This window comes from Gymnoscopelus braueri, assembly GCF_963280865.1.
Source record: "Gymnoscopelus braueri genome assembly, chromosome: 3".
Lineage (NCBI taxonomy): Eukaryota > Metazoa > Chordata > Actinopteri > Myctophiformes > Myctophidae > Gymnoscopelus > Gymnoscopelus braueri.
This window is the reverse complement of record NC_137612.1, coordinates 39271248-39284944: the sequence shown is the minus strand read 5'-3', so window position 1 is coordinate 39284944 and position 13697 is coordinate 39271248. Positions and strand designations below refer to the sequence as shown.

At 45.7% G+C, this 13697-nt stretch overlaps 1 protein-coding gene across 3 annotated transcripts in view; it reads right to left on the bottom strand.

Moving 5' to 3' along the window:
• Nucleotides 1–13697, bottom strand: part of fgd5a (FYVE, RhoGEF and PH domain containing 5a) — a 60068-nt gene that overhangs the window by 9209 nt on the left and 37162 nt on the right. For all 3 annotated transcript variants that reach the window (XM_080423753.1, XM_080423754.1, XM_080423755.1), the window contains exons 8-14: nt 8414–8504; nt 6708–6758; nt 6069–6127; nt 4647–4718; nt 3601–3669; nt 332–415; nt 148–227 (exon numbers count right to left, since the gene is read on the bottom strand). In XM_080423753.1, the coding sequence (XP_080279879.1) occupies nt 148–227; nt 332–415; nt 3601–3669; nt 4647–4718; nt 6069–6127; nt 6708–6758; nt 8414–8504 (506 nt within the window). The remainder of the gene's footprint in view (nt 1–147; nt 228–331; nt 416–3600; nt 3670–4646; nt 4719–6068; nt 6128–6707; nt 6759–8413; nt 8505–13697) is intronic.

Below are 13697 nucleotides of genomic sequence, written 5' to 3'. Positions count from 1 at the left end.
GTCAGAAGTCTGCTGCTGATGAAGCCTATTGCTTAATTGACGTGGTGTCGTTCGTCGAAAACAGCCGATCTACAAGCCCACGACGCAGACGGCAAACGAAACACCCGTCGTATGACAAAGTATAAACCACGCTTAAGAGTCCCTCACCTGGCGGAGAGTGTGATGGTGATGTCGGACACCTCGATCCTCAAACAGTTCAGCACGTTGTCCAGGACGGGCTTGCTCACCTGGACATAGAATCAAACACGTCACATGACAGTCAGCTAAACCTACAGTACCACACAGAGGAGAGGAGTCAGCAGTGGATTGGAGAGAAGAAGAGTCTGTTTACCTTCATCCCAGACAGAGACAGGGTGTTCTTCAGCCTGTATTTACCGTCCTGCTGAGGGTACGTGTAGAGCATGATGTCATTCATCTGATGGGGAAGACAGAGGAGGAGAGAACAGTGTTACGTATCCCACAATTGATTGTTTGAAACCTTTATTTCAGGGAAATCCATTGAGACCAGGGTCTCTTTTGTAACATTGTTACAAAAAGGACATTTGTAACAATGTGATTTTACAGACATGACATTATAACAATGTACACATTAAAAAAAAGTATTCAAAAATAATTAAAACCAAAAATTACACCAAGCAGGTGCATATGTCTTCTTCCAGTATCAGGTCAGCTAAAAAATCTCTTAAAAATAGTAAAAGAAACATGGTCAGCTTCTTTCACGTTTTCCAGAAATGTGTTCCATTTGTTTACAATGCATCATGTGGTGAATAAACAAGAATGTGTTGTTTGTACCAAACTAGTTGTACTCTCTCAACGTGATAATAAATACTGGCCACAAGGAGGCAGTGCTAGCCTTGACTACATCCCAAGCCGGCCATGCTCCACAATGACTTCTTGGATTGTATTTCCTTTCACACTAGGCTATACACATACACCTCAGTCTGTGCAACACTTCAGTCTTCAGTTCCCATGTAAACACAACAAAGTAAGGCAAAAAATAATTTCTGCATTTATTTGCTTGTCAAACCAAAACTATTGTGATCCTCAGAACATAACTCGTACTCCATTGTATTTCCTGGGGTGTTTTATTTTGAGCCGGACAAAAGAGGTGACATCATTGGTCACACCTAATGTGTGCTCTAAACATCCGTTAGGGGCTTGTAAAGACAGCATCCAGGAATTCTCCACCCAGCTCTCAGGCTTCTGGCTCCCAGCCCTCCCTGCCTCTTCCCAGGCTAGCATGCTCTCAGCGCTGTTGCTGTGAGAACCAGAACTGGGTGGATCCAGCCTTCTCCTCCTACAACCACAACAACAACAACAACACAAACAGTGCACAGTCGCTGCCCGGCCGGCCGACTGCTTGGGGACAGAGCAGCATGTGATCCCCGGCCGGCCTCTCACGCCGTCCGGACTATGACCTCAGGGCTGTGGCCACCGCCGGCTGTTCTACTACTTGGGTACACTAGGATTCCATCCGCAATATAAATGCCACTCATAAAAACAGTACATGAATCCACAAATGACTTTCGCAGTGATGCGAAATGTACCTTCATGACCCCATGATGCCGTAGACATTTGCTGTTTTCAATGGCACCCTTTCATCACGACTACCAACCCAATCTCGCTGTCATTCTTTTTTCCTGACACATCTCTCTCTCGCCTCTCTTTTTGTCCATTTAATCTCTCTGGCTCACTCATCCCGCTCCCATCTCTTCCTTGAAAGTCGGGCTGTGACAGTGGCATGATGTGACCAGTGTTGCCATGTCTGCTTATTATAAGCGACTTTGGGCTTGTTTTTCTGTAAAGTTGCTTGTAAATTATTGGTAGTTGCGGATTTTTGGGCTTGTTTGTAAAATGTAGTTGCTTATTTGGGCTTGTTTCCTAATGTTGTTTAAACCAGTGGTTCTCAAACATTTTCGTGTCAAGGACCCCCAAATTAATATGTATTTGTCCACGGACCCCCCCCCCCCAATTTTTTTTTCTAATAGCCGATGCATATAGGTTTATAAAGTGCTCATGTGGCCTAATAGTCGCTTCTTTTGGCCTTGTTTTCATAGACCTAGTTGCTTATTTATCTGGCAAAATCTGGCAACAGTGGATGTGATGGTCACCGGGTTCAGCAGCATCTCTCTGTCTCTTGAGGTGAGTGATGTCTTTCATCATCATTGCCGCCACCGTTTGGATTCCCTATCTCTTTAAACGCTCATAAATTCCACCTGACCCTCCGGAGCGATCCTGGTCATATAAGCCTTATATCTGCAGAGCTTCCACCAACAACCCTTCCAGCTATCATTCCACTACAAACACTATTAAACACTTAAAGCCCTGCAGTGTATACTTCGTTGTGCGATGAAAACGAGAAAGAAAATTAGACATCGTTTGAACTTTTTTGGAAACGTTTGCCAAAAAAGGGATGTTATCCAGAGATGGGTAGAGAAAAACGAAATGAAATATCTAGAGACCACAGAGTGCATTCTAGTCTGATTATAGTGGAATCACTGAGATGATAATATGATAAACTTAAACTTATGACAAACTGACGGAGCAAAAGTACTTATTCAGTAGCAGTTGTCCTGGTTATGTTTTTGACTTAATTTGGTTTAAAGCTTTACAAAGCAGCACGTTCACACACATTTGCTTAAGTTTTATCATTACACGTAAATGAATTTTTCCATTTTACTACATCGTCTCTAATACAACAGGGTGGAAACCTCATATGTCCAAAACATACTTTTCAGGATTCAAAAACATCAAAAGTAGCAAAACACATCGCTTTGCGCCGCCTTTCAAGCTTGTAGATCTGCTACTTTTGATAATTTTGTGTCACATAAAATATGGAGATAAGAGGGTTCTGCCCAACAGCAACAATATTTCTCACATACCCCCTGCAGTACCTCTGCGTACCCCTAGGGGCACACGTACCCCCATTTGAGAAACACTGGATAAACTATTCAAATGTCATTTATAATATGACACAGCACAGTGTTATTTTACGGAACAATAGAACGCGCCTCTCTACTTCATGTGTTTGTACACCCCCCCGTCACCTCCTCCTCCTCTCTGCATTCTACAGGGTGTCTGGCCTTCGCTTTGCTGTCAGACCCCTCCCTCATACACAGGAAGCCGGCATCCAGTGACCTACACCAAACATCCTGTAAAGGAAGCGCGGGGCCCGGCCTGGAAAACAAGTCCTGAGAGAGAGAGAGAGAGAGAGAGAGAGAGAGAGAGAGGAGGAGGAGAGGAGAGCGGAGAAGAAGAGAGGCTGGCTGGCCCTCGCTGGATGGGTGTGGTGTTTCGACGGAGCTCTGTGGCCTTGAACCAATGTCCCCTCTGTCCCCCACCCCACCCAGCATCGCTCAGACAGACCTCCACCCAATACCCCCTCCCCCACCAAATATGTTCAAAGTAACCCGGAATGCGTTTTCCCAGCATAGTTGTGGATGGTAGCAGGTGTTTTGGGTAACACTGCGTTGACTGAGAGACTCTGATGTAACGTTAACATGACAGCTAACCTCACCGGACGCGACGATTCATCGCTACCGTATGCTTTAGCAGGACAAAAACAAACAAACAAACAAACAAACAAGCAACATATATTACCAGAAACAGGTGTCTGGGCTGCCTGCTCTTTCTGGAGACCTTCATGAGAGTGCCCTCCTTGACAAACACCTGTAAGGAGAACATCACACAGAGAGAGAGAGAAGATTTGTTTGTTTCCTGACGCTGTTTTATGATCTTTAGGACTGACTGTCCGCACTGTTATTTGCAAGCGATCAGATCTGCTTTGTGTATTCACACATCGTCCACCAATCTGCATATCGTCTATCTGTCGGGTGGAAACCTCATATGTCCCAAACGGTGACTTTTCAGGATTCAAATTCAAAAACATCAGAAGTAGCGCTATCTACAGTACAAGCTCGAAACGCGGCGTGAGCTAGCGGATCTGCTACTTTAGATGCTTTTGTGTGTAGTATGATCAAGTAGGGCTTTTTTGTGTTTTAACACAAAAAGTTAAAACATGGAAGTTTCTGCCCAACAGCGAAGATACGTTACTGTGGTAAGTATAGGCATGAGTAATGCTCAATCTACAGTATGCTCTGTCGTACGGCGGAGTCACTTGCCGAAATCAGCAGATCTCCGAGTTAGCAGATTGGTCGCACAACAAATTATAAAGGCTTCAGTGTTTGAGTGTTCAGACTGAGACACATCTTTAGAAACCAGACATGAATTTCATTTCAAGCCACTTGTGGTTCAAAAGAGTTAATGTACACTGCTGATTTAGATGAAGCTAATCAATGCCTAAGCCAATCAGTATTTTCTTTCATTATTGTGTTGGTGGTGCTAACCAGTCATTTTTTTAAGGTTGAGACTTGCTACTTATTTAGTCTTTGTCTTTTCTGTTCCCTCAGCAGGAGTGTTTGCATAATGTAACTGTATCTCTACATTAACAGTAAAAGGTTAAACTGTCTCCTGCCCTGTGGTGGATGGGCATCTCAACTAGCCCCTCATTGTTCCTACATTACATTTATTCTGAATAGGCTGCCAGTCTGAACAGAGCATAAGGCTTACAGACTGGCATCCAGATAACACATGTCGTTGTTATTTTGATAAGTGAAACACAGTGACGTTGTCCAGATGGCGCTCACCCTTCCGGGTTTCAGGAGGTCCCGCTTGCCTCGGACGCTGTACTCTATATGAACCAGACGCAGCAGGTTCTCCTAAAAGAAAGAGAGGGAGAGAGAGGAGGGAGAGGTGGGGGGGGGGGGGGGGGGTTGTTGAGCGGGGGCAGAAGGGAGGGTGTTCTGTGATTTTTCCAGCGATGGGCGGAAGGGAAGAGAGAATGAAACTGTCCCCTGTTTGTTTGTGAATGAAAGACAGGGGGGATGTGATACTGGAAAACGAGATAGAGAGACCCTCTGTTTCCACTGTTTCTTAGCCTGTTTGCTCCTGCTGTTTGTGTGTGTGTGTGTGTGTGTGTGCGCGCCCACTCTCGCATAAATGATGTGTGCACGCTTAAGAGAACGAGATAAAGGGAGTGTGACAGAAACGAGTCAACTGATAGTAAGCCACGGGGGAGGCCACGGTTTTTGACAGCCAGAGGAGAAAAACAGTGGGGGAGTGTGCATGCCTGTGCGTGTGTGTCTGTGTGCACGTGCACGAGTGAGTGTGTGTGCATGTGCATGTGTGAATAATTTCACAGTCTGTGTAAGTGAGAAGGGAGCGCAAGTATCGTCCAACCCTTACACTGCACCCTTTGTTTACGATGCACCTGGGACCCCTTGATGACATCATCATTCCTCGCCCTCAGAATTGACTTTTAGGAGGCCAATATCTAAGTGAGGAGAGGGCCTTTATTCCCTCACAATGCCTCTGTCATCCATGAGAGGGCTTGACACCGAGAGTATAACATGGCTGTGTCTAAAGCCTGAGTTATAATTAGTTGTAGTGCGGCGGGTTGTGAGCTTGTAAATCTGCTATTTTCAGTGCACAACACTTTACAATATAATTCTCACTCAACTTTTTTGTGACAAGGACCCCCAAATTGATATGTATTTGGCCGCAGACCCCCATCTGAAAATGTTTTGTGCCAGGGACCCCCAGAAGAGAAGATTTGTGTAAAAATGTCACTTTCAAGGTTTTTAAAAAATGTTCAAAAATAGCTACCGCGCTGTGAGCTTGTATATCTGCAATTTTTTAATAGCAAACGTATAATGGATAAAGTGGTTAAAATGATAGTGATGCTATACTAACTACTTTTGCAGGGGACCCCCTGGAACCCCCCCCCCCCCAGGACCCCACTTTGAGAGCCTTACAGCAACTAAGTGTAAACCAGGCATTAGTCTTCATGCTTGAGCGGTGTGGTGATTCTGATATTGCCAGCACGTTGCCGCCATGAAAGGAAAAGACCAATATCCGCGACGCAAGTGGCATGCAGTCAATCAGATGACACCACGGGAGGCGGTACGGTATAGGTACATGATCTGAATTAAAATGTGAGATGCATACATGTGCTCGGTCGGGGGGTGTGTGTGTGTGTGTGTGTGTGAGCGTGTGTGTGCTCAACTTACCCCCTGTTTGAGCCTGTCATTGGCTTGATCCGCCACCTCGGACACGATCACCAGGGCAGCTGCACCACAACACAACAAAACACAACAACACAACACATGGGGGAGACGGGTGAGATTTATGTGCGGCTCCATTCACAGGAGGCACACTCTGGTACTGTCTCAACAACTAGCTACTGATAAATAAAATGTAATTCCTGAGCGTTAATTTAACTCTTGAGAGTGCACAAATGGAGCCAAATAGACCCGTAAGGGTCCATTTGGCTCCATTTGTGCGCTCTCTAGAGTTATAACTAGATGAATTAACACAGGATTTTACTGTGTATCATCTGCTGTGTGTGACTGTGTCTGTGTGTGTGTGTGTGTGTGTGTGTGTGTGTGTGTGTGTGTGTGTGTGTGTGTGTGTGTGTGTGTGTGTGCGTGCGTGCGTGCGTGCGTGCGTGTCTGTGTGTGTGTGTGTGTGTGTGTGTGTGTGTGTGTGTGTGTGTGTGTGTGTGTGTGTGTGCGTGTGCGTGGGTGTGGGTGTAGGTGTAGGTGACGTTGACGGCTGACAAAAATGACAATGTTTATGACAGATATTCAGGCTAGCGCTGTAACCCCGGAGCATAAAAGAAGAGAAGCACCCGCCCTACAGGGGCTTACCTTGTGTGTCCTCGTATTCTTTGGAATCAGGAGAGAGGTTGTTCAGGTAATCTGGGGGGGAAAAAGACAAAGTGGTCAAAAGATGAAAAGGTGGCAGTTCAAAAAGCCAGTGCCTACTATAATTTTATTTTACAGAACTTTGTCTGTCTGTCTGTCTGTCTGTCTGTCTGTCTGTCTGTCTGTCTGTCTCTCTGTCTGTCTCTCTGTCTGTCTGCCAGTCTACATAACATTTTCTCCCCAATGGGTTGGCCAATTGATCTGAAACTACACGTATTGAGCATAGGCAAAGGCAGGGGCAGACTGCTGTTAATATTAAGCTGTTAATATGACTATTTCTGTCTGAGGGGATCGGAGCTTGGCTTGTCGCGAGAGCAGTCTATGGGAAGCGAGACTTTGACGCAGCCATGGACCACAAACACTCGAGAGCACATGAGTGTAACAGACTAAAGAATAGTGAGAAAACACGAGTGTTGCTGGATTGCTGTGAAACACGTGGTAAGTGGCAGTGGCTCCGGAGTTAGAGCGACCGCTTGGGAATCGGAAAGGTTCGTGGTTCGATCCCGGGCTCCCCCCTGCGTTACTGTCGAAGTGTCCTTGAGCAAGACACTGAACCCCCAACTGCTCCCGATGAGCAGGTTGGTGCCTTGCATGGATTAGCTCCACCGTGTGTGTGAATGTAATGCGCTTTGGATAAAGGCGCTATATGAATGCACCATTTACCATTTCACTTGTATATCTGCTGTTTTCTATGCGCAACACTGGAGATTTTTCGCCTATAATGATATCGTCGTCTCTTGTTCTGCGGATCTGCTACTTTTGATGCTTTTGTGTGACGCAGTAGTGTGATCAAGTCGGGGCGTTAATTTATGAAAAACACCAAAAGTTAGAATATGGAGATAAGAGGTTTCTGCCCGACAGCGAAGATATACTCAAAATATGGATGCCAGCCATACATGTGTAAGCAACAGAGGTAGTTGGGGCATGCACATCCCCGGGTATGGACCTGTTTAAACACGATTATGGAGAATGATTGATCAATTTGTCGCTCAATACAGCCAGATAGTGGTGTAATTGGATTGTTGGATTCCGAGGAACCCAACCTGGCTTTATCCACCTGGACATGTCTAACACTGCTTTATAACACGGTTCAATTGAAACTTCCCATTGGAATGCATTGGAATTCCCGATTGTATAATGAAAATAACCCACTGCTGCTACACTATACAACTCTTGCTGCTAATCGCAAGGAAACATTGTTATGAAAGCAATAATACAAGAGAGGATGTGATATATGGTCTACAGGCGTTTAAGGCACCATGCAAACGTGATATGTTTGCGGTGATATCATGGCCGCTCGTGTGTTATTTGAATTTATTTAACCAGGATAATCCCACTGAATATGCATGAATACACACACAGACACACACTTGCGCACGCACACACAAATACAGACACACACCTCGAATGGATTCTCTGTCACTTTATCTTCCCTCCCAGCCAGGTGTGACCACATGCATGGGAATAAGTGTGAGTGTGAGTTGTGTGAGTGAGTGTAAGCGTGCGTACGACGTACGTGCAAGTGTGTGTGTGTGTGTGTGTGTGTGTGTGTGTGTGCGTGCCTGTCTGTGTGTGTTTGTGTGTGTGTGTGTGTGTGTGTGTGTGTGTGTGTGTGTGTGTGTGTGTGTCTGTCTGTGTGAGTGTGTTACCTGTCAGCAGCATACGGTATTGGAGCACCCTCACTATCACCTGCAGTAGTTGGTGTTTCAGTGGCACCTCAGTTCCCTCAGGGCCCTGTGTCTACACACACACACACACAGACACACAGACATGTGTTTGAAACTTAGTATAAAATAGGCACAATCACAGAAAAACTATGCGAATAATAATACACTCAGACACACACGAACAGACGAACGTCAGACGCACGCACACACTCACACAGGCACCTGCTCACACACACACGCACGCACGCACGCACGCACGCACGCACGCACGCACGCACGCACGCACGCACGCACGCACGCACGCACGCACGCACGCACGCACACACACACACACACACACACACACACACACACACTCACACACACACACACACACACACACACACACACACACACACACACACACACACACACTCACACTCACACTCTCTCACACGCACACACACATACACACACACACACACACACACACACACACACACACACACCCCCCCCCCACACACACACACACACACACACACACACACACACACACACACACACACACACACACACACACACACACACACACACACACACACACACACACACACACACACACACACACACACACACACACACACAGTCTCTCTGTACGCCTAATAGGGTGACCTCTACTTCAGTGTTGTGATTCAAGGTCAGAGGTGACAAAAGCAATGTTAAGACAACCTTGGCAGAGGCAGCTAAACCCCCATACGTCTCTCCAGCACACAAAAAACCTCAGCCGTCCCCATTCTTCTTCTCCAGGCAGTCATTTTCCAGGTGAAAGGGGACAGAGAATGACACAATGAAAGAGAGATCTAGACAATGAATCAGAATCTAATTGTCTCTGACAGCTATTTATGCCCTGAGCGGTAGGGGACCCACAGAGGACCAGGTAGGCATGCACACACACGTCGCACACACATACTCAAACACATACTCAAACACGTGTGCACGCATGTACACTGCATGCATGTGTGCGCGCGTACAGACACGCACACACACATGCACACACATGCACGCAAAGAAATGCCTCTAATGTCTAATCTAATGAAGTCTTATCCTTCATTACAGAGGCAGAGATTGCACCCTGCAGGAAACAGCATCTTCATCTCAGTTAAACACACACTCACACACACACACACACACACACACACACACACACACACACACACACACACACACACACACACACACACACACACACACACACACACACACACACACACACTCCTCGGCTGGCGAGATAACAGTGTTTGCTGTGAGGAGCAGAGGGTGGGGAGGTGCAGTTAAACACAGCGTTCTTTGTCTTCATTATGGGAGGCTGGGCGAGAGGAGTTTAAAACAAAAAGCAGAGAGTTGCAGCCAGACTCGCAGTCATCTCTTTTAATAAGCCAGCCTCTGTGAAACCTTGCATCCTCACTCTCTCTTTTATGTCTGTCTGTCTGTCTGTCTTACTGTCTACCGTTTATGGTCCTCGCCCGGGCGCTTTCCACAGCATCACGTGGATACGCTGGGTTTCTCTCTCCATGTCTTTGAAGCTTCGCTCATTTCTTTCCCTTTTCTCTCTTTCTCTCTCTCTTTCTCTCTCTACATCCCTGGTTCTCAAAGTGGGGACCGGGGACCCCCTGGAACCCCCTCAAGGATGCCTGGGGATACAGCAAAATCAGCAGTTTAAACAGTTTAATTGGCTGTTCAAAAATAGCTGATCTACAAGCTCACAGCGCATTGCGGCGCGTTGTGAGCTTATAGATCAGCTATTTGATCTTTACTAAATTTGGCAATTTTTTTTTTCAAATGGGGGTCCGCGGCCAAATACACATCAGTCTTTGACATGAAGATGTTTGAGAACTACTGCTCTATACATCCCAGTCTGTCTTGTCTTTGTTATTTCTCTTTGTCTCTTATAATATTGCTAATTTATACTTCATAGATGAAAACTAGCAGAATTTTCAACTGATATATGTGTTGCTCACGTTTTGCAGTCGAAAATCAGTTCTTCTTCGTTGAGCATAAATTCTCGCCTAATTCTCGCCTGCTGTTTCTCACTCTCACTCTCTCTCTCTCTTCCTCGCCGAGTGCGGTAACAAGTTCTCATCGTTAAGACGCCGTCTGAGCGTCCCCACTCCTCCCCAAGTGTCACTTGTAAACTGTCATCCAATTGACACGTGTTCAGAGGAAGTGGCGCCGTTCGGCAGCCTAGAAAATGGTAATTAGTGAGGTTTTTTTTTTTGGGTGAGCCAGCAAGCCAAAAAGGGAGGAGAAAGGAGACAGGATGATGCCTTGTACGAGAGGAGATAAACGCACAAAGGCAAATACACACACACACACACATCACGCTTCTCTGTCTCTGTCACGGCCAACTGATTCGCCGCCTGCACGCGCAACTGATCTAATTGGGGAGATGTAAAGGACGCCGCCTCTCTAATTAGCTTCTGTCTGCCTCATTGCCCAGATGCCTTTACTAGGAATTCACTCCATCGCTCTCTCTCTCTCTCGCTCTCTATCTATCTATCTCTCTCTCTCTCTCTCTCGCTGTCCACCTGCTGCACAGCCCATGCAACCCCCCCATCTGCTGGGCTTCTCTGCACACAGTAAACATGACGGAGTTATACCGGCAACAACGTGGAACCATATGCATGATATGAATATATAAATCCTAGATGCACGAGTGGTTCCACAAGACCTGCATTTGTGCCTATAGATGCACAAGCGAACAGGCAAAAAATATTAATCACTTAAGCTCTATTAGATTTGTAATTAATTGAAGATTTTCGTCTGTAATGACATGCCCAAAATAGGTATGTCAGAGTTAAAGTGGTTAAAATAATATAGAAACCAAACACATGCATGCTGACACAGAAGAAACACGCACACACACACACACACACACACACACACACACACACACGCACGCACGCACGCACGCACGCACGCACGCACGCACACACTCCTGCACGGCACAGCGTATTGGCTTTGTAGCTGGTCCAGTAAACAAGCCATTGGCTGTGGAGAGGGGGCTCTTTAATCCTGTAAGGGTCCAGCAGTGATCTGATCATGGTCCAAAGCTACTTCATCACTGTCATCACCACATCCACAATGAAATCACTAGCAGCTACACCGCTGGACCCCAGCTTATAGCACTCAGAGAGAGAGAGGGAGGTGTGTGTGTGTGTGTGTGTGTGTAATTATCATATGTTATATATTTTGTTGTGCGACGAAAATAGCTGATCCACAGGCTCACAACAATGTGACAAATTGTAAGATTGTAATTTTTATTAAAAACATTTTTTTGTGTGAAATTTGCCCAAAATAGGGATGCCACGCTGAAAGAATGAGGATCAAATGACGCTACGTAACATTCAAAACGTGACTGAAACCGTTCGACGTTCAACACAAACAAACCCAAAATCCAACATCTGGTGAGCTGAGAGGCCGTGGTTGGTTGGTGAAAACTCGGACGTGCCGGCGGGCAGTAGATAAACGACCTGCGTGCCTCTTAGCGGTGGGCAGGGGGTAGTGGACGACCTGTGTGGACCTCGGCTCTACTCCCTCAGTCCTCCTTGTCCCTCATTACAGCGGGGTCACACATACCCTGGAGGTCCAGAGCGAGCGCTGCAATACGCCACTGCATCCATCATGCACATTCAACCTCACATGCGCTAGGGGAACTGAGGTGGGGGGGGGGGGTGGGGGTCTGCGTTGGGGGAGTTCTTGCTGGTGTATATTTGCGGTATGGGACCCTTTAGATTCAATATAGAGTAGGTGGGCACTCAGGATATGTTGGAGGACATTTCTGGTGCACATGAAATTTAAATAGTGTTTTCACGTGCACTTCATTTCTCTTAACACAAACCACACTATGTCCTCTTTAAATGGAATAAAATAAATCTGGATAGAGAAAACAAATGTGTTTCTGTTTGCATTCACATGGACAGCTGTTTGGAAGGGAACACACAAGTTGTTTACCATTTATTGCTAATTTATTACGGCTTCACGATGAAAAAAGAGAAAGAATATCACCTTCATAAAGTCAAAACAGATCGATGGATCAAATTCAATGTTTACTGGCTAATCATAATCAGTTTTCAGAATGATTTTTAATTTAACTAAAGCTTATGCAATAGCTATTGCATCCTCTCACGTGTTACAAAACCGGTTGAATACGATTTAAGTTTAACAATAATCAGGGCTTATTGGAATATGATCAAAGAAGTTTAACACATCATATCAATGTACTGTACATTGAACATGTGGTTTCTCTCCTCTATACATTGGCTGTAGGAGCCCTGCAGGGCTGGACTATTTCTGGTGAGGGGCAGCTGCTACTGAATATTCATGAGGAGGGACAGTTGGTCTCTTGTCGGCTCACTTTTGTAATCAATAGAGAGATGCCTAGAATCATAGTGTCAGCCAGTCACTGTAGATCAATGCACGGGACTGTTAACTGGTGAATTTGGGGAAGGAGTTACTGAATTAAACCCTACATCAATTTCTAGACAAAAAAAACCTGTCTATAACCAGTATTAGAGAGCGATTCTTGAGACATGTAGTGCAGTGGATGAAGAACTGGCTCTGCATAGAATCGTTAACAAAGAAAGACTGGATGAAAGGAAAATATTTTTCTCCTCAAGGTGACTTGTGTCCTGCTATAGAGCGATTTCAGCTACATGAACAGCGGATCAATTTAATAGTCCAGCAAAAGGCTGCATGGAAATAAGAAATATATTGCTGTATCTGTGTACATAATGTTCTTCGCTTAAGAATAGTAATAATGGTCAATATCCTTAGCATTAGCAATCAGACAGGGTTCCCATTAAATGTAAACTACAGACAGCAGTGCTTTATAAGAGGAGCAGACACAGGGAACGTGAACCACTGTGATCATATTTGGAAAAGACAATCCAGATTACGAGCCAATCCACCAGAATCCTACGCGGGGGAGGAGTGAGGATAAAGAGATGTGTGTTGGTATGGAGAGGCAATGAGGGTTTGGTGTTTGGCTGGTGTGAAAGATGAGTGTATGACGGTAGAAAGGTCAGTCCCATGGAGAGTACCGAGGATAGAGGAGGTTTAGAAAAGGCCATTATCTCACCATGGAGGCTGGGTGACAAAACCTAAACTGAGAGCTACTGGGAGAAGATTGAGTGGAACGCCTCTGCCCTGGCGGAACTGCAATGCTACAGTTTGACTCTGCAAACAACTGAGGAGAACATGAGACTACAGACTACTATCCTGTGGGAAT